Below are 21,831 nucleotides of genomic sequence, written 5' to 3'. Positions count from 1 at the left end.
GGTCTCCTGTCCATACTCATTTTCAACAACTACATGCAAAAGTCCTTGATCCAGATTGCAACAGACACCTCTCTGCAGATACACTGACTAAACAAACGCTCAGAACACTTATTTTAAGTTAAAATGCATACTTCAATTTGGTTATATTTATAGTTTCCGTGGGTCAAAATTGAGATAATACAAAATTTAAACATTAAAATGTTAGCAAATGAAGCTTTCCTCATAGTAAAGTTTTGTGCTTTTTATCCAAAATTTAAATTGAAATGTTAAAGGCGGAGGGGGAAGTAATCCAATACCATTCTTCCATTGACAGAAAGCTCTCTGACCCCGCACTGGGGGAGGAAGCAGATTCTCACAAATTCCTTCTGTGTCCTCTTCATACCCCTTAAAATCTGCTCTAGAGGCTTTGAGGACCCTCCAGAGGTGGGTGGGTGGAGGGCTGCAAGAGAAAGGGAGAATTTGTGGGAAATCACTTCCCTCATTTCTATTCACGGGAGCCTCTGCTGGGTCACAGAGCTTTCAGAGAAAGGAAGTCCACTGGATACAACTCATCGTGAATAGCTAAACTTAAGTAAAATTAGCTATCTGCTTCAGACAGTAGCCTTGCTGGGGTGCTCAACCTACTCATGTGTAAACAAACTTGCAAAAGGAAGTGGGAAGGCATGCTGATAAGCCCCATGAGAGCATCATCTCCACCAAGTTCAGAGCCCAGTGCATGTCTGAGGGCAAAGGACTGAGATGGGAAGTCTCCTGTAGCCATGATTCAGAAACCTCGTGGTGTGTCTGTCTGCACATGAGGCCCAGTGTATTTTTTACAAACTAGTACTCCAGATTCCACATTAACCCGAAATCCTATTCTTCACCAACCAACACTTACAAATTGTGAGTATGACCCAATCAACAAGGGAAAGCAAAATCCCTCAAAATCAGTGGAATACGTACACTTTTAAAACTGCAGACAGCTAAGACCTGGTGCACACTGAAATATCCTCAAACTCCTAGCGATAGGCTAACAAGGTCCTCACATTTCACACATTAATGTCTGCCTCCTTTCCCCTTTCCAGGGTAACAATGGTGCAGGATTATACCTTCATTGGTCCTCTTCATGCTAACCATGGAGTCTGCAACCATGGCTGGCTTCAAAACACTGGTGCTGAGAAAAGCTGTGCTGTTTGAGAAATTCAGGTATAAGATGTGGGTGAACAGAACTAGCTACACCGTTATTTTGATCCCAGCCACTGTGCCATTCAGAGGACAAGTGGGGATCCCAGGATTTATTTATCACCTCATCTTTCTCCCAGTGCGGGGCCAAAGTCAGTTCACAACATTAAAAACATACAGCTATAAAAACACACACATACCAATCAGTTATAATTTTATTCACACACACACACACATTGGGGGGGGGGGGGAAACTGAATCAAAACAACTTAAAACCTTTTAAAACCACAACAAGAGAAGAATTAAATATACAACACCCACCATTGATGACCGTGCTGCAAAAACCAGTTCGTGGTCAAAGGCCGGCCTAAACAAGGAAGCATTTGCTTGCCAGTGAAAGGAAAGCAGAGAGGGGACGAGCCTCGCCTCCTGTGGAAGGCAGTTCCAGTCTGGGAGTAGCCACCGAGAAGGCCCTCATGTCCTCACTAAACATGTCTTGTCAGGTGGCTGGACTGAGAAAGTCTTCCCAAAGATCTCAAAACCTGAGCTGCCTCATATAGGGTGATATGGTTCATCAGAAAGCCTAGACCCAAGCCATATAAAGTTCTATAGACAGTAACTGTGGACCACTCACCAGTGGAGCTGTTGTGACAAGGTATTTTGGTTCTCGCTATTTACATTAGTCAACAATGGGTTATTGTTGTGGTTGATATTATTTAATGGATCTGTCAGGTAGGCTGCCATTTTTCTAACCTGAGAGTTAAGGTTGTATCTAATGTTGTGCAAGCAGCTTTCTACTCACACAGTGGGCAGTTTCCTCTCCTCTTCCCAGTCTGCTGCAGATGGGCCCCCAACCCCCTGGAACAGATTTTGAGGGTGCGGGCAGGGTTTGCCAAGGAGAGGAGAGGGAAGCTGTGAAACGCTCTCCCCAGAGAGGCTCGCCTGGCTCCTTCATTACATATCTTTAGGCGCCAGGCAAAAACATTCCTCTTCTCTCAGGCATTTGGCTAATTAAACAATCTATGGCCTTTTAAGGGACCCAGGTGGCGCTGTGGTTAAACCACTGAGCCTAGGGCTTGCTGATCAGAAGGTCGGCGGTTCGAATCCCTGTGACGGGGTGAGCTCCCGTTGCTTGGTCCCAGCTCCTGTCAACCTAGCAGTTTGAAAGCACGTCAAAATGCAAGTAGATAAATAGGAACTGCTACAGCGGGAAGGTAAACGGCGTTTCCATGTGCTGCTCTGGTTTGCCAGAAGCGGCTTTGTCATGCTGGCCACATGACCTGGAAGCTATACGCCGGCTCCCTCGGCCAATAATGCGAGATGAGCGCGCAACCCCAGAGTCGGTCACGACTGGACCTAATGGTCAGGGGTCCTTTACCTTTACCTTTGGCCTTTTAAACTGTGTGTGTGTTGTTTGTTACTATGGTATGTATTTTTGTGCTTTTATATTGTAACCCGCCCTGTGATTCTCATATGAAAGGCAGTATATACATTTAATAAATAATAATATTAAGTTTAATTGCACAAGTGGAAGTCTGTTGCCAGAGCAGCATGGCAGTGCTGAATACAGCCCATTGTGGTTTGCCCTGTGCCACACTCACGGCAGTGTGGCAGGCTTTAAAATGGTAGTTTGCATATGCAACCCTTAAAAAAGATAAAAAATCTAATACCTCACCTCTAGCTGTTTAAGTGCAAAAGGGGAGCCATCCTTCTTCAGGTTCTGAACAATTTCTTCCATGCTGTTTGCTGAAAATAAGCTGAAACAGAAAATATATCATACTTCAATCAAGAAGAGAAATACTTGTCAAGAGTCAGAAAAATTACAGGGATTTTTTTGGAAGCAATTATAGTGGTACCTTGGTTTACAACCATAATCCATTCTGGAGGTCCGTTTGTAAACCAAAACAGGTTGTAACCCAAGCACACTTTCGCCAATGGGGCCTCCAAAATTTTTTGTTCGTAATCAAAAAACAAATGGGTTGTAATCCAAAAAAAAAGGTTGCAAACCAGGATATGCACTTCTGGGTTTGACGAGTTTGTAATCCAAAATGTATGCAAACCAAGACGTATGCAAACCAAGGTACCACTGGATAATACTCCCAAGCTATATACCTTATTTACATATTTATAATACTTGATGGTATGACTGGTGTATGTATACCTGAAAATACATGTACCATCAGCTAGAGATATACTAAAATAGCCACACCAGGTAGCATGTGAAGCTTTTGACCGTTTCAAGAAAATGTCCTTGGCAAGATTTTTCCCATTTAAAAAGAGATTTTTAAAGAGATTAAATCACAATCCTTAATGTTTGTGCCAAAGAGGCCGCAATAACATAGAAAACAATGTACCTCAATCCTAAATAATTGTTGGCACACCATGTTTTAGCAATAACTACCGGGGCAGCAATGATTAACATGGTCAAAGTGGTATTCAGGTAACTTTTTTTTTTTTAACAAAAATCCTCATAGGCATTTCTGGTTTAATACATGGCAATTATTACTTACACAAGCCATGGTTATCATTCCTTTCTGTCCAGTAATCAGTTAAAAAGATTTTGTTAGCACCTGCCTTATTCCAGTGTTTTTCAATTAACTGAATCTGGCCTGACAAACTCGTGTCACCCTTCCACTGGGGAAGGAAGGGGTGTCACACGATTTAATGCACGTTTGCACAGGGATGCTGAATCCTCTCTCCTTCTGAGCTTCCCACCCAAGGGAGGGCTCTTCCTCTCTAGCCAAGCTCACTTCCAGTATTGGAGGAAGAACAACAAACTGCAGAGGAAAAGGAGGAGGATGGAGAGGGAGAGCTCAGCACACACATCCTACCTCTGTGCGCCTCCTGCTTTTGGGACAGGATACATGATGGCAAAGGGCCCGTATAGAAAGAAATCTAGTTTCTTTTTGCTATGTGCAGTTTGGCCAGTGAGGAACCACAATTATTTAACAGCTAACGAATCAAAGGAGGTCTATCACATAAATATTTTTGCAAAAGAGGTCTATTGAATAAATATTTTTGCAAGAATCTCAACAAAAAGTAACTGAAAGGTTTACTGAACCCAACCCACAGCTCCCGCTAAACATGAATGAATGGGAAGTACCTGTTAATCTTCTCCATGTGCTCACCAAGCACGAATTCTTTTTCTTGATCAACTTTGCACTGTTACAAAAAGCAGAACACACCAACACCTTTCATATCCGTATCCCAAACTCTAAAATGCAACAAAGCAGCTATTTGCTATTTTCGCTTTTAAAAAAGAAATGCAATAAATTAAATCTCATTTTGAGTTCAAGCGACTTTTCTAAAATTATAGCTAACCTGTTTTTGTTTCTCGGTTTGCTTATTACACTTCTATTTTGATTTTGCATGATGCTTGCAGTGGTCTCCCATTCAAATTTACAACCAAGCCCTGAACATTCAGTGCTGCATCCTCAGATGGACTCAAACCAGGGGTCCCCAAACTAAGGCCCGGGGGCCAGATGCGGCCCAATCACCTTCTAAATCCGGCCCGCGGACGGTGAACGTGTCCTTTTATTTAAAATGCATCTCTGGATTATTTGTGGGGCCTGCCTGGTGTTTTTACATGAGTAGAATGTATCCTTTTATTTAAAATGCATCTCTGTTATTTGTGGGGCATAGGAATTCATTCATATTTTTTCCCAAAATATAGGCCGGCCCCCCACAAGGTCTGAGGGACAGTGGACCGGCCCCCTGCTGAAAAAGTTTGCTGACCCCTGGCTCAAAGCGTAACTAAAGCAACGTCCATGATTCCAGAATCCTTTTTAAATAGCTGATGGAACACAAAGCTGTCTCTTTTGTGCTTCTGAAAACAAAGTGCCTCACACATTCTAGCTATGCTTTGAAGATAAAAGTTTATCTACCGTTTTAACAGCTTATCTACTTTTGCACAGTGTGGAATATAAGAACGGTGCACAAAAAGAACAGGATGGCTGGATATAAAGAACAACAGGCCTCAGAAACACTGATGCTGCAATGGTACTGACACTTAAGTAGGTATGGATGTGATCAGCCCTTTGGGTGAGAGACTGCTAGGAGCCCATGCCATTACAATATACAGCCATACCTTGGTTTTTGAACAGCTTAATTCTTGAATGTTTTGGCTCCTGTACACCGCAAACCCGAAAGTGACTGTTCCGGTTTGCACACTATTTTTGGAAGTCGGATGTCTGACGTAGTTTCCGACTGCCTGCAGGAGCTTCCTGCAGCCAATCAGAAGCCGCCCTTTGTTTTCCGAACGTTTTGGAAGTCGAATGGACTTCCAGAAAGGATTCCATTCAACTTCCAAGGTACGACTGTATGGCCGGATAGCTCCGTTGGTAGAACATGAGACATAATCTCAGGGCTGTGAGTTCATGTTCCACGTGGGGCAGAAAGATTCCTGCATTGCAGGTGTCTTCTTATCAGATGATTCTTATGGACCCTTACGATTCTATGTTCTGTAGGAGGAGGAATTTTGTCAAATGCGGCATGGCACATCGTCAGGGTCAGCAAACCTACAAACCAAAGAAGGGCTCCCCTCTGTTTGTGGTAAAAGCTGCTCCTTGTGAAATTATTTCTATGTATGAAAGGCGCTCCTTGCCACCCTGCAAATTAGCCTTCCCTTCTCTATCTACAGCAACACACAGTGCTACTAGAACTATATTTATACACATTTCGATTGAAAGGAACGTCAATTAGGTGACTGGTATTGACTATTCACGGCCAGAGGGGCCCTGCACGACATGAAGCATTCAAATTGTGGCTCGTGACAAATGCCTTGAACCTGCTGGCTCTGCAGGGGCCAAGGTTAAGCTACAAATATATGTTTCAGTTACAACAGCATCAGCTGTGGATCAAAAACTAATGCCTGTCATTTGTATTCTGGTGGCTCCCTGTGCACAGCTTCCGCTCCATTAGCTCTCAGCTTGCACATCACTATTCTATCTCCTGATTTGCTGAAAAATTACTGTATAAACTCATTCCATTAATATTCCCATTGTCTGTTGATCAGAGAAGCTTGGTACAGAAAGATGCAGCCATATAGGAGAAAGAGAATCAACCTTTCATGTGTCCGACTTCTTCGAAGACAGCAAAGTTTCAAGCATACAAAGGCAAGAGCTAGACTTCATTCCTTTCCATCTAAGGAAGTATTCTGTGAAACCCATTAGGCTGCATACGTTACATCGGTTAAGCAGAAGATTAGCATCTTACAACACAATCCTAGCCATGTCTACTCAGAAGTAAGCCCCAATTATCATAGAATCGTAAAATTGGAAGGGATCACAAAAATCGTCTAGTCCAGCTCCCTGTAATGCAAGAAACTTTTGCCCAATGTGGTGCTCAAACCCACGACCTTGAGATTAAGGGTCTCATGCTCTACCAACTGAGCTATCTATTACTTCAATGGGACTATCTCCCAGGTAAGTGTGTATAGGATTGCAGCCACAAACATTTTTAAAAGGTAATAGGCAAAGCCGGAAAAACTAAAGCAAATCCATAAAGTGTCCCATATAGGAAAAACACCAAAGATGTAATTCCAGCAAGTAATTTTTGGCACTAGTATTTTTGGAACACTATCAAAACCAAAAGGGGGAAAAAATCTTCAGTGCTCTGAAATGAACAGCTGCTTTAGCTGACAACATTTCAAACACAAAGTGACCTTGTGAAGAGCAACAATCAGGGGAGGGGTGAACTGCAAAGAGAATAGGCCGTAAGTGGGTGCAGTTTATGATCAATCGTCAAACTTTATTTTATAACATGTCACTGAGGTGCTACGGGGTGGAGGATCAATTAGCAACACTTACAGAGACTCAGTGTCCTGTATGAAGGTTCTCCTTTTTCGCAGTCTTCTATTATTGTTAGCTATCCAATTACCTTCTTGTGATACGAATCCAATATATCAGCAACATTTTCCTTCGATGGGGACTTTAATTCTGTCAAATCCTTTTCTAGGGCAGCCACCTGCAAACGAAAATACAATTGCCAAATGCATTATTTCACGAGATGCTGATATAATTTCAATATATTCCCTTGCAAAGAACTCGTGGCAATCAAACGGGGTAGGGCAAACCCCGCTAGCAAGCACATTCTTTTCCCCACTTCTCTCAGAAAAAGTGAAGGTGGCCTTCGCAAATACACAACAAGGAGATCAAAAGACTCAAATACAGTAGCCATGTTCAGATTACTATATCTCTAATCAACAGGCCAACATGAGTGAGTGCACAACAACAGTGCAGTTTCCATTAACTATCCATTAACGAGCCAGGATATTTTTAAAAATTTAAAAAGGAAGAAGGCCACATAACTCTGAAGTCTCAGTGCAGCATAAGAGTAGGTTGTGCTAAAGTCCACTGAAATAAATAGGCTTCAGTGTGCCTAATTCGGTGTTGCAGTGTGTCCTGGAAATTTGTTTTGAGAGCCAGGATACCTCTAGAAGCATTAGCAGGGGAAAGGAGGACTTGTTCTCCTTCTCAGGAAGCGAAAAGATGCCTGAGAAGACACCCACCCACCCCCCAAATCCAGCAGCCCCAAACTAGGCCCCAGTGTTCACCTGGGATTACAGCATGGCCGGGTACCTGCTCAGGTAGATTTACCTTCTCTGCTTCTATGAAGTGAGTAGCAATTCCCGCTTTGTGAACATCTTTTCCTTTCAACCTGAATCCAGTCATGGCAAGAAAATATCCTAGCTTCCCTGAAAGCCTTGGCAAGAAGTAGCCTCCACCTACGTCAGGAATAAGACCTGCAATTGAAGAAAGCAAAATTAAAATTATGAAGGTGGGAAACTATTCCTCTCATTAAAACATACTGCTGCTCTTTTGTCTTTTCCAAACCTTCTCCAGGCCTTGTAGTTTGTCCCTGCCTCCTTTTTTCACTCACTATCAAAAAACACATTGAGGCACAGTCATTCTGCTATTGCCTGATTTCCATGGGCACTATGCTTCATAGATCCGTGTTTTAAAGGCCAAAACTACACCTTTTTACGAATGACGCTGACCCGGGACTTCTATGTTTTCTTCTTGTATATGTTCCTCACACTGCCCTTTCTTCTAGCAAATTCAGACCCTAAATTACCCCTCCATGAATGATCAAAAATTGCTTCTCCTTTCCACCAGGAACCTCCATTTGCATTCATTAAAAGGGGGGGGGGGAGAGAGTTCCATTCATTCAGGGACCAGACCATTACTATTACAGTATTAATTTCAGATGCTGATGCTGATGATATGCAAGGACATCTATTGACAGCTGCCTCAGAAATACAGAAAGCATGAGAATAATAATAATACATTAATACATGGAGGCAGGTAAGTCTGAAAGAGTGTAACCAAGGTCTCCAGCAAACTTCATGCAAAGGCAGGGATTTGAACCCATTCCCCGCTAAAGTCAACAATCTTAACTGCTACACCCCACGGCTTCTCTATCAAAATTCTTAAGGTAGCACAACGGAAAATGTTAACATGCAGTCTTTACCTATGGCTGTCTCTGGCATTGCAAAAACCGTCTTCTCTGTAGCGACTCTGAAATGCCCATGAACAGACACACCGACACCCTACCAAAACAAAAATAAAAATAAAAAACAAAGGCAGAAGTTATACTAAAAATCTGCAACATATGCACACGCATTTACAAACACAAATCAACTGCTTATCAAAGTCTATTTATTCATATACCCTGTTTCTCCAAAAATAAGACATACCCATAAAATAAGCCGTAGCAGGATTTCTACGCATTTGCGCAATATAAGCCATACTCCAAAAATAAGACATAGTGATAGGCGCAGTTCTGGAGGGCGCCAAGGAAGAGGCTAGGCTGGACACGTAATAAAAAAAATAAGACATCCCCTGAAAATAAGCCACCGTGTGGTGTTTTTAAAAGGAAAAATAAATATAAGACGGTGTCTTATTTTTGGAGAAACACTGTACCTCCTTTTCTTCAAAATGGCATGCTTGGCTCTCCCCAACCCCTGTATTTTTAGCTATTGTTTTAAATCCTTATATACCCCATTTTACAGCCTCAAGAGGTGCTCACTGAAGCTTAAAATAATAATAATCTAAACTTAACATTATACCCCAAACTAGTACAAGGACAAAAATCACACAGTATTGATATAGTACCAGAATTAGCCAGGTAGCATATTCTGCCCCCATCCTTGTTATTTCCGCTTAACAACTTCCTCCAGCAATCCTGTGAGTTGGTTAGGTCAGGCTGAGAGTTAGCTATGTCACCAAGTGGAGAGATTGGAACCCATGTGGAATTAAGATACAACAGCCAAGTTGTGATGCAAAGAATACCTCCCCCCCCCAAAAAAAAATAACAATTCTTGTTTAAATTACAAGAACTACCGCCAACGGAACGATTCCAAGCATTTTACATTTTTATGTTTCCTCTTCTCCTTTTCCTTGGTAATGTAACTTCACTTGATGGTACCACTCTCCTGTCAAGCAACCTGGGACCATATTAAGCTTGTCCATTTAATATGCCTCTCTCTCTCTCTCTCTCTCTCTCTCTCTCTCTCTCTCTCTCTCTCTCTCTCTCTCTCTCTCTCTCTCTCCTTGTGGAAGTTCAAGCCATTTGTCTTCCTGGTGTAGGAAGAGGCTACCTCTAATATGGAGCTTCCCTCAAATACACATTTAAAAGCTATTCTTCTCCAAGAACGGGCTGGGCTTCCTAAGAAGCTGTGAGATGTTCCCAGCAGCGGCCTCAACTCTATCACCCCTCAGTTCCTATGTAACTCCTGGCTGAGCCAGGACTCTACAGCAAAAACTCTGACATCACCCCCCACGCACTCAACAGAGCAACACAGCGAGCTATGAGACTATTAACTGGCAGTGATGGGAGCCAACATGGGCTATTCCCTCTCCTCGGTGAGCCTTCTGAACGACCCACAGGTCCGCCTAACCCTATGTCCTCCCCTTTGCATTTGAGCCAAATGCCTGTCCCCGCCCAAAACAAATATGGCTGCCAGCAGCTGAGTCAACATCTACGCTCTTTCTTCACCTCTGAGAGAGTGCATGATAGCTCTGTTTTATGAGGGTTGCAAGCTTTAAATTGTTTCATTGTCTACTTTTAAAAATCAACTAAGAAGGTGCCCCTCATTAGATCAGATATCAAGGAGATAACTATACAATCTCTGGAAGCCATCTGAAGACAGCCCTACATAGGGAAGTTTTTAATGTTTGATGTTTTATTATGTTTCTGTACATGCTGGAAGACGCCCAGTGTGGCTGGGGAAACCTAGTCATATGGGCGGGGTACAAATAATAAAATATAATCAGCATCAGCATCTTCATCAGGTAGCAGATAACAAATATATGCTTTTTTAACTACAAGTGCTTATAAAATAACAGCCAATGGTATGCAACATCTTAAGATCTCACTTCTTTCACACGTGCAGAAGAAATGCTTCTGCTAACATGGTGCCTGTTACTAAAAGGTAAGGTAAAGGTAAAGGAACCCTGGATGGTTAAGTCCAGTCAAAGGCTGGGGTGCGGCACTCATCTCGCTTTTCAGGCCGAGGGAGCTGGTGTTTGTCCACAGACAGCTTTCCAGGTCATGTGGCCAGCAGGACTAAACTGTTTCTGGTGCAGCGGGACACCATGACGAGGGCCAGAGTGCACGGAAACGCCGTTTACCTTCCCACTGCAGCAATACTTATTTATGGACTTGCACTGCTATGCTTTTGAACTGCTAGGCTGGCAGGAGCGGGGATAGAGCCTGTTACTACTGCCCATGAGAGCATCATATAAAAAGGAGAGTTGTGCTTTGGAAATACTGGGTTTCAAATCAATCTGCATAAACAGTAATAATTAAACCAATCAACGCAGCTTGAAGTTTTGATCTACGGAAGCCAACACATAGGCTGTGCAGGCCTTTTCTATGTATTTCCTGACATCTGTCAGCAAGTTAAAGGGGCTCTCGAGGAACAGCCTCAAGAGCCTCAAGAGTGAAGTATCTGCAGAGACATTCACTTCCCCTGGCGCCAGCACACACCACCTCCACTGGGCTGCCAGAGCCCATGGTGATTATGACCTTCAAAATACAATAAAAGGCTAATTAATTCACTTACGCTGTTCCCTTGCAGTGCATCTCTGTGGGGAAACCAGATTATTTGAAGATATGGGTTCCCTTACTTCAAGGCTGCTACATAAATGAACCCCTTTAGCAGGCAATCAAGTCTCCAGATGCGCATCAAGTGAACAGCGGAAGGATGGCGAGGTTTACTGTGGCTAAATATCACATAATATCGACACGGGGACAGCGCCTGCAGCAAACCCAGATGCAAACTCTGTCGCCATAGTATTCTGGCAATACCTTTTCAGGAGGACCTGATAATGTTATCCACAGAATCAAGAGTTTCAATATGACATATGCTAACATCTGCCAAAAATAGGGTCCCTGCCTCCAGGATCCAGAGTCCAAGGCTGGCCAGCATCGCTACTGGCCACTTTCCTCCTCTCCAATGAGCATGGGATCTGCTGCTTCTGCTACTGCTGCATATTAGGAGTGCTGGAAGGGGACTGGAAGCAGTCGCCGGGCTGCCTAGTAATCTGCAACTGAAGCCACTGAACACAATGAAGAGGCAGCCTTCTGAAGCCACCTGGCCACTGCTTCTGGCCTCCTCCCCATGCTCCTCTCTTCCCACCGCTGGGCCAGTTCTTCATCCCATTTGGCTGTAGCAGCAGCATGAGGTGGAAAGGGGCAGGTCTTAGGAACACGCCTACTCAAGGAGGGAGATTTCCATTTAATGCTCTTTGAAGATGCTCCGAAAGGAGGCTCTGAAAACTCACTGTGATGCCCCCCCCCCCCGCTTCTCCTTGCATCTGGGAAGGTTGCAAAAGCCCTTTATATGCAGCAGGAGGAGGGCTGCACACCCCATTTCAACCTCCAATGTTGCACAGGGAACAAGGCTGCTGCTGCTGCCATTGCCATCACAAATAGCAAGAAAGAAGCCCACATTTCAAAATGCAGCCTTTTTTCTGGCATCCCTCAGCAGAAGCTTCGGAACCCCACAAGGGATTTTGACAGGTTGGTGGAAAAACACCTATCAATTATGTGATATCAAAAAGATCACATGTGACTGATAAGTGACAGTTCCCCACTCGTGGGTTAGTGGTGGTGGAGCAATGAGAGCAGGGGCACACCCCCTAGAAATACAATAAAAGTGCATCTGATGAGTTCTCAGCTATAGGTTAACTGACTGATGTATTGTTTTGTCTGCAAGTCAAGCACCTGCCAGATTCAGCATTCGGGCAAAAAGACGTTTGTACTTTATGCTGGATTCCTATTTGTGAAAGATGCCAACAAATATGTCTCTTATTGACATCTGGTGGAAAGCAGACTGCAACACAAACTGAGAAAATTCTCAAATCATTCCATTCAGGCTGCGCTGGGAACTGTAATTTGCTAGGACTTTTGTAAATGTCAGGGGTAACATGCAGGACACAATGCATCAGGCAAAAATGGGAAAGTGCCAAGAAGCGACGGGTTTATGGGTTTAGACTAATGCAGTGTAACGGAACAGGGAGGGAGCTGTGGGTATTGCTCCGTGCTCTAATCCCCCAAAAGTCAATGACTTGCTACACAACTGCTTTTCCAATCTGATGCATAACAGGGAGCAACACATGCCTTATAAGCGGAGTGTCAAAAGTTGAATTCCCCTAGTGTATGGCCTGGGATCACCTGACGCTGCGCAGTATTGATAAAACTAAATATATGAGGACGTCTCATTAGCCTCTTGGATGTGAGGGAGCCTCTTATCATAAATAGTTGTGATTAAGAAATGTTTGAAAAATTATCTCGGGTACCCGTAGACTGTATTGGGCTAGATTATCTAACACGGCATAATGCAGCTTCATAGGTTCAAAAGGGGAGGAGAGGTAACAGCGAGTGGCAGAAACCACAATTACATAGCTTCATAGAATTGTAGAGTTGGAAGGAACCCTGAGGATCATCTAGTCCAACCCCCTGCAATGAAGGAATGTGCAGTTGTCCCAAACAGGGATCAAACCTGCAAACTTGCCGTTATCAGCACCATGCTCTAAGCAGCTGAGCTGCCCAGACTTCAAGGATTGGCAAACGGATCTACATGGGCCAGAGAACATGATTTATGTTTAGCTTGGCTGTCCTAAGTGCTCGGGCAGCCAGAACAGCAACCCTGTGAGGTAGGTTGGGCTGGAGTGAGTGGCCCAAAGTAATTCTTGCCCAGCTTCATGGCTGGGGTGGGGAATGTGAACCCTGATCTCCCCTGTCCTGCCTAGTTAGTCAGTCTAAGCCAGGGGTCAGCAAACTTTTTTAGCAGGGGGCTGGTCCACTGTCCCTCAGATCTTGTGGGGGGCCGGACTATATTTTTGGGGGGGATGAACGAATTCCTATGCCCTACAAATAATCCAGAGATGCATTTTAAATAAAAGGACACATTCTACTCATGTAAAAACACGCTGATTCCCGGACAGTCCGTGGGCTGGATTTAGAAGGCGATGGGTCCTGATCCGGCCCCTGGGCCTTAGTTTGCCTACCCATGGTCTAAGCGCTGCAGCAGGCGAGCTCTCAAAATTCTTCAAGAGCAAGAGATGTGCACACTTGCACCTTGCCAAAACACAAGCGCACAAAAATTTGCATGTTTAGGATCTCAAAGAATACCTGGCCTACTTTAACAGTGCCTTTATGCTTTAAAGTTCTTACGTTGATCTGACAGTCTACACCTTACCTACATATAAGATTAAAGGAGGAATCTTCTGTTGAATTATGAGTGGGTTCTATCAAATTATGAGTGGCAATTTACCTTATAAACCTTTATTTTCAATACGTATTTTATTTCATTCCGTATCATTTTTTAAAAAACTATTCCAACTCCCAAGAAGAACAAAATTAAAGTATTCGACACATTACAGTAATGTAAAACCCTGCTCAAGTGATTCCAATTTTTGCCAATGCCTTAAACCTTCCACAGAAGTCTATTTCCACATCTACAGAATTCTTCGCTTGAGGAAAGATGCAAGTTTGATCGACTACACAAATACAAGCATTCCGTGAATCATCGGGCTAACGCCATTTTTATCCACTACCAGGAATTACTACGCATAGCCGGAGATTAGCTAGGAAACTAACTGCACCATTTGTCTGCAGGATAATATTCAGGGACTTAACGGTCGAGCCAATATGCCAGATGGGGAATATACTGCAGCATCAGCAAAGATACAATCCTTTTCAGTCTTGATTCAATGCTGCTTTCAACATTTTCAGTCGTGAGTGCAAAATTGTATGCAGGTCAATCTTGTACCAATTCTATCATGGAGATTAGTATCTCCAGCACATCTGGGGTATTTTAGGGTTCTCTAAACAAAGACTCAGGAACACAGAGCAGGAAGTTTATATATCTGTATGCACAAAACATCTGTCAGAACAGGGAAGGAAGGAGATCAACAAGCAGCTACTGTAATCTAGTGTTTGGATGGCAGCAACTTCTAGGCAGGTGTAGGAAGAACTGAGCATTTGAAGCATCTGTGAGTTTGAGCTGCTCTAAATATTGTCCTCGTGACAAGTAATTCACCTCCTTTTTGATAAAGTCTGCTTTAGCGGCCCATGTGATAAATGGAAACGGGCTTAAATCAACACAGTGTGACATTAGCCCACAAGGATTTTACAAAATGCAGGATGAGAGTCTGCTAATAATTAAATTTGTTATTTCCATTAGATAAAACTTGCCCCTCGTTAGCCTGTGCATTATCCATTTGTTCAAAGCAACTCAGTATATTCAAGTACCTACATGCCAGCTTACTTATGTTTTAAACCTGCATTCTTATTCCATTAACTGATGATAGCTCCCCCACACTACGTGTTTCTAAATTTACACAGTCACATTCCATTATTCTGGCACTAAACGGTCTGATGCAGTTAAAGGTTATATTTAGCATGGAACTAGGTGTTCAAAATGATACACCAGTAAAGTAATTAGTGAAAGCTCCATAAGAATATGCAATTCTCACAGGCATGGGCCCCAATTCTGACCTGGAAGCTGTCTGAGGACAAACGCCAGCTCCCTCTGCCTATAAAGTGAGATGGGCGCCGCAACCCCAGAGTCGTCCACGACTGGACCTAACAGTCAGGGGTACCTTTACCTTTAACAGCACTGCAACAAGAATGCCTGAATAGATCAAGTAGGTAAAGCGTGAGACTCTTAATCTCAGAGTTATGGGCTCGAGTCCCATTTTGGGCAAAAGATTCCTGCACCGCAGGCTATTGGATTAGATGACCCTTGTGGCCCCTCCCAGCTCTACAATTCTATGAAAAAAGAATACAACATTGGGTGGCAGGGAATGTCAACCTTTTATACATGGGTTGCCTTTATTGAATATGTGCAATCTGTTGAACACAACCTCTTCCACCCACCAGCTTCTCATGGATCATTGTGGAACAATACATTTGTTTAACTTCAATTTGTGGCAAACACTTTAGGCTCTACAGAAGATATATCTACAACTAATGCTGACTCTGCACTTTGAGTAGGAGGGAGATATCACCATTGTTGATCCATTTGGTTTTGTTCATAGCTGGAAAATTAATAAAAAAGAATACGCAGCTCAAAAGCTGGTGCATGGAAATGACACATTCTCCTGTATGGTGAAGAAATGATCAGGGTCCATAGAACCATATGCAGAGTTCCACACGACATCAGGCTTACATTTCTTGAACAACAGCTTGCTCTCTCTCACAAAAAAGTCAAATCTTTCAAAGGCAGTTGGCAATAAGGCACTCTTCACAAAAGTAAAAAATTGAGCTGACCTAAAGGACACACATGTACCAACCATTTGGATCCTCCTGACCACTGAAGTATACTTTGGAGAGGAAACTGAGAGTTATAGACACACCTTTGCTAGCATAATAAAAAGCAGAAATAATACTTACTGTATATTCCGGCGTATAAGACTGGGCGTATAAGACGACCCCCAACTTTTCCAGTTAAAATATAGAGTTTGGGACATACTTGCCGTATAAGAAATACGACCCGGCGTATAAGACGATCCCCGACTTTTGAGAAGATTTTCCTGGGTTTAAAAGAAGTCTTCTACGCAGGAATATACAGTAGCTGTAGTAGGCTTAAATGTCCAATTCTACGTTTGACATCCGCCTCCAAAAAAATAATACTACTCTAGGTAATTGATGAAATTCTGCAGCACACATTTCCTGAAGTGTATCCCAAACATAGATGCTCTTTATGAACCTTTTCACTGAAAGAAAAGACTGGTAAGAAAACTGGACGTGATTTATAAACACGTATTTTGGTAAACACGGTTGTTGGGATCCAACTTCTGATCAGCTAAATCTGGGGCACTTGTATATTTAAAAGTTCCATGAGAAGCAACACTAGCTGGGATGCACAAGGCTACTGTAGGAGCACCTAAGAGTTTGGACAATATCAAGTGGTTCCTTAAAACTTTTTTGTTCTTTGAACAGGACAAACACACATCCTAGCTATTCGATAATTTCTCAGTACTATTTGAGACACACACTGTATCATATACTGTTTGTGAGCATCTGTTCAATTTCAGAAGCGGCTTGGCTTCTGGCATTCAGAGGGAATACTGCTTAAGTACCAAAGGTACTTTAGATGTGTTGTGTCCCTCCCACTTTACAGACATCACTCAGCGGCACAATGTTTTTAATGGATACGGAGGAAATTATTCCAGTGATTTATTTGGAAATTTGGGCAAGCACATTTAAAAAATAGCAAGTTAATAAGACTGTCAAGATTAGCACTTTGTTTCTGAACTAATTTGATAGGCCAACGCTCTCTCACCTCAATTCTGTAAGCAAAATTATTTAGGATTATGCATATAAATTGTTAAATTATACCTCCATTTAAAGTGTTATGTAAAATCTCATGATGGCAATCTTTTGTTCCTCTTTTGTACTAGAAAAGACAAAAGCCTGTCAAAACTGTTGAAGTCTTAAAAGTCTCTCATTTCATCAATGAATCATATCCCCACACCTCTCTGGTTGGTATCCTCATCAAGGAAGTGCTTTTGTGCATACAAGAATACATGGGTGTTGTTGTTGTTGTTGTTTAGTCGTTTAGTCGTGTCCGACTCTTCGTGACCCCATGGACCATAGCACGCCAGGCACTCCTGTCTTGCACTGCCTCCCGCAGTTTGGTCAAACTCATGTTCGTAGCTTCGAGAACACTGTCCAACCATCTTGTCCTCTGTCGTCCCCTTCTCCTAGTGCCCTCAATCTTTCCCAACATCAGGGTCTTTTCCAAGGATTCTTCTCTTCTCATGAGGTGGCCAAAGTATTGGAGCCTCAGCTTCACGATCTGTCCTTCCAGGGAGCACTCAGGGCTGATTTCCTTAAGAATGGATAGGTTTGATCTTCTTGCAGTCCATGGGACTCTCAAGAGTCTCCTCCAGCACCATAATTCAAAAGCATCAATTCTTCGGCTATCAGCCTTCTTTATGGTCCAGCTCTCACTTCCATACATCACTACTGGGAAAACCATAGTTTTAACTATACGGACCTTTGTCGGCAAGGTGATGTCTCTGCTTTTTAAGATGCTGTCTAGGTTTGTCATTGCTTTTCTCCCAAGAAGCAGGCGTCTTTTAATTTCGTGACTGCTGTCATCATCTGCAGTGATCAAGGAGCCCAAGAAGGTAAAATCTCTCACTGCCTCCATTTCTTCCCCTTCTATTTGCCAGGAGGTGATGGGACCAGTGCCCATGATCTTGGTTTTTTTGATGTTGAGCTTCAGACCATATTTTGCGCTCTCCTCTTTCACCCTCATTAAAAGGTTCTTTAATTCCTCCTCGCTTTCTGCCATCAAGGTTGTGTCATCTGCATATCTGAGGTTGTTGATATTTCTTCCGGCAATCTTAATTCCGGCTTGGGATTCATCTAGTCCAGCCTTTCGCATGATGAATTCTGCATATAAGTTAAATAAGCAGGGAGACAATATACAACCTTGTCGTACTCCTTTCCCAATTTTGAACCACTCAGTTGTTCCATATCCAGTTCTAACTGTAGCTTCTTGTCCCACATAGAGATTTCTCAGGAGACAGATGAGGTGATCAGGCACTCCCATTTCTTTAAGAACTTGCCATAGTTTGCTGTGGTCGACACAGTCAAAGGCTTTTGCATAGTCAATGAAGCAGAAGTAGACGTTTTTCTGGAACTCTCTAGCTTTCTCCATAATCCAGCGCATGTTTGCTATTTGGTCTCTGGTTCCTCTGCCCTTTCGAAATCCAGCTTGCACTTCTGGGAGTTCTCGGTCCACATACTGCCTAAGCCTGCCTTGTAGAATTTTAAGCATAACCTTGCTAGCGTGTGAAATGAGCGCAATTGTGCGGTAGTTGGAGCATTCTTTGGCACTGCCCTTCTTTGGAATTGGGATGTAGACTGATCTTCTCCAATCCTCTGGCCATTACTGCGTTTTCCAAACTTGCTGGCATATTGGGTGTAGCACCTTAACAGCATCATCTTTTAAAATTTTAAACAGTTGAGGACCAATATTTCTTCCAGAAACTGCCCCATGTGTCTTACAGGGTGCTACTTATCCAACCTTGAAAGGGAGGAGCTGCCACTGGAAGCAAGGCAATGTAAAGTCCCTGTGCATGAACAGAAAGCTACCTACTGCATCGTGGATCTTCTCCATCTTTAAAGATGACCAAGTAAACAGCAGCGGCTCAGGGGAAGCATCTTAAAAGCTGTTTACATACAGTTAGATCCAGACTGAATCATGCTGAGAGCAGATTCACTGAAATCAATGGAACAAGTCCCACTGATTGTAGTGAGTCCACTTTCAGCATGAATAACTCTAGACCAAATCCATACTATTTACATTTCCAACCATTACCTACCCGTAAAGCCATGCAATTATTGATTTTTAGTATGAGTGTATCATGTCAGTGTCAATGAATAATAAATGTTGACATATAATTAAGATTTTGAGACCAGCAGGAAATCCCGACACTTTTTTATAAGACCTCAAAGCTTACCCTTAATTCCATCATTTATAATGACTTGGTGGGTAAATGTCAAAAACAAGCTTCATTTTTGACATTCACCAATTTAAAAAAACCCAAGCAAAGGAAAAACTGAGCTAGCAAGAGACTGAGCGTTGATGAGGGAAATTATGGAGGAATTTGCTTCTTTATTCAAGGGACATGATTAGCCTTACCAAGAAATTCTGACATTTTTCTGAAGCCTCCTAAAAGTTTAAGAATTATTGTTAAACATAAGGTTCAGTAAGTTTCCCATTTTGATAACCTGTCTGCCAATCGTTTCTCAGAAACAGAAATTTATGGAGCATACCTCTGAACACTGTTTATTCAGAATTGTTTCAAAATCACATTATAAACCCACTTCCTGTTCCCAGCGGTGAGAAATGGCTGACTCCCATACGATCAGACCTCAGCCATGCCAGTGATTCAGGGCTGATATGGGGGTAATTAGCCGTGGCAGACTCCCCAGGGTGGGGGAGGACTGTCTAGTAGACCCGCAGGTTGTCTCAGATTGTCAGCTTGCATCAAGGTGCAAGCGGCAGGACACTGGGTCCTAGAGCACGAGACGGCTGGCACTCTCCAAAGGCACTCTCATAGCTGGAAATATCTGTTTGATAAATTAGATTTGGACAATAAACAGACAGAGTCTGGACCAAAGATGACTGAGATAAAACCTGCAGAATGGCACAGTCCCTGGTGTTTAAGCTCGGACGTCAAAGAGATTCTCATCATGGTGTTTGGATTACGGAGGTGACTGGTACGTTCTTTTTCTCTTCTCAATACCTACAACTGTTCTTCTATGCCAAGCCTCATGAAGAAACCTAATTTTTTGAAAAGTACAGATGGACTTTTATTTATAATTAAGTATTCAATTGCGCAGCTTTGCTTAGACTTGAAAGACTTGATAAAGTTAAAAGAAGAAACAAGATGGCACTTGTTAATATGATGCAGCACAGAAAAATGAGAGTTCCTCCCTTTTTCTAGGGAAGTGGGAGATGCTTGATGGCTGACTTTGTAGTGGCTTGAGACAATAATTTGGGATAACATACAATGCATCTGTTTGCAGAATTTCTTCATTATGAGCGAGAGAGAAGGCTAAATGGATGTCTAGCAGCCCCCCTTCTAGGGCCCAGAAGGGGGGATTGTGTGGTCTCTGAAAGCTGATCAATCGCCAAATGACTTATATCTTTGGAATACAGTTCATTTACATTGCAATATTGCAAAGAGTATGTGTAACATCGAATGACAAGCTTGGACAACAGCCCGGATTGGAGAAACTTAACATGGGAGTTGCTGCGTCATTAAACTCTAAACGATAGACTTGGACAACAGCCCAGATTGGAAGATTGGAATGAAGTCAGGAAAAGCTGCGCTGGCAAATAGACAGTTGGAAAAATACATACATAAAGCTGTATTCAATGGATGAAAGGCTATATGATTTCTAACATGATTGAGAATCGCATAGCCAGGGACGGAGAATTTTAAAGCGTTAAGATCAGAATGCGTAAATATGAAAACAACAAGAGGAAGGCAGGAACGAAGATATTGGAGATACAGTATACTTCAAGAGGTCCAGACTATGGGGAACCCGGAAAAAATTAATAATTAGGACTGTGATTTGGTTTTTATAATTTTAGTTTATTGTTTTTAATTGGATTAGGATTATGGATATGTTAACTGGCTGTTTTTATTGGAAAATTAATAAAAATGATTTTTTTAAAAAAAAACTTTATAAACCCTTAGAAATGATAGAATGGGAGCAAATGAGACCTCATTGTCCAGGAATGTATTTTCCTAGCAATATATTATCAATAACCTGTGAAACATTTATTGTTTACAGGAGCAGAAATCAGCAGCATGACAGGTTATTACTTTGCAAACTTAGCCAACCCATTCTAAATATTTTATCATTCATAAAGGACTTCATATGATCCCAGAATGAGGTCATTCGTATGCAAAACGAGACTCAAGAACTTGCTAGTAGCTGTCTTGATAAACTGGGAATTCATACATCATCTTATTTGGAACATAAGGTGGGAAAAAATCATTTGCCACTGCCCTAAATTAGATGCAGAGAATTTGTTCTGAAATACATGGCAAAGCTCAATATTGGAAGATAGCAACGGGAAGGATCTAGGCGAAGGGGGTGATGGAAGATTACTTTTTATACCTATAACCTTAAGGTACTCCTACATGGGCTTCCTCATACCTAAACTGAACCTAAACAAACTACATTCTAGTAAGCGAATGAAAATACTCTTGCCAAAAAACAATACTCTTGCCAAAAAACAAAACAAAACTGCAGGTGATTAAAATTCTGCTCGTTGCCTCTGTGAAGTAGGAAACCACAATCAATACCAGAAACTCAAGAACAGAGATTGTAGAAACCCAGCAGCAGCTCAATAGCATTTTTCCTAGTAAGAAGTCATCTATAGATCAATATGCAAGGGTATACCAGAAAGGGACAGTTCATCAAATAAATCCTAAACATCAGTACTGGAGTCTTGAAGAAGATAGTAAAATCCTCCAAGACACATCAACCGTCTGAGGCAGTGTTTTTTTTTTTAATGAAGAAAATTAAGGGCCAATTAAATACATTGGCCGTTTTCGTAATTGTGCCTTTCTTAATGGGGTGGGGCGGGGGGGGAATGCCAACCATCCTATCTCATCGTAAGTC

The 21,831-nt window shown here is 42.4% G+C and overlaps 1 protein-coding gene across 6 annotated transcripts in view; it reads right to left on the bottom strand.

The window, feature by feature from the left end:
• Positions 1-21,831, bottom strand: part of HIBCH (3-hydroxyisobutyryl-CoA hydrolase) — a 70,449-nt gene that overhangs the window by 14,360 nt on the left and 34,258 nt on the right. For all 6 annotated transcript variants that reach the window (XM_088676168.1, XM_060281387.2, XM_035136099.3 and 3 more), the window contains exons 7-11: positions 8,632-8,710; positions 7,758-7,903; positions 7,039-7,125; positions 4,265-4,323; positions 2,837-2,918 (exon numbers count right to left, since the gene is read on the bottom strand). In XM_088676168.1, coding sequence (XP_088532294.1) covers positions 2,837-2,918; positions 4,265-4,323; positions 7,039-7,125; positions 7,758-7,903; positions 8,632-8,710 — 453 coding nt within the window. The remainder of the gene's footprint in view (positions 1-2,836; positions 2,919-4,264; positions 4,324-7,038; positions 7,126-7,757; positions 7,904-8,631; positions 8,711-21,831) is intronic.

This window comes from Zootoca vivipara, chromosome 1, assembly GCF_965207765.1.
Source record: "Zootoca vivipara chromosome 1, rZooViv2.hap1.1, whole genome shotgun sequence".
In the NCBI taxonomy this organism is placed as follows: domain Eukaryota; kingdom Metazoa; phylum Chordata; class Lepidosauria; order Squamata; family Lacertidae; genus Zootoca; species Zootoca vivipara.
The sequence above is the reverse complement of the archived record's forward strand: the minus strand, read 5'-3'. Positions and strand labels throughout refer to the sequence as shown.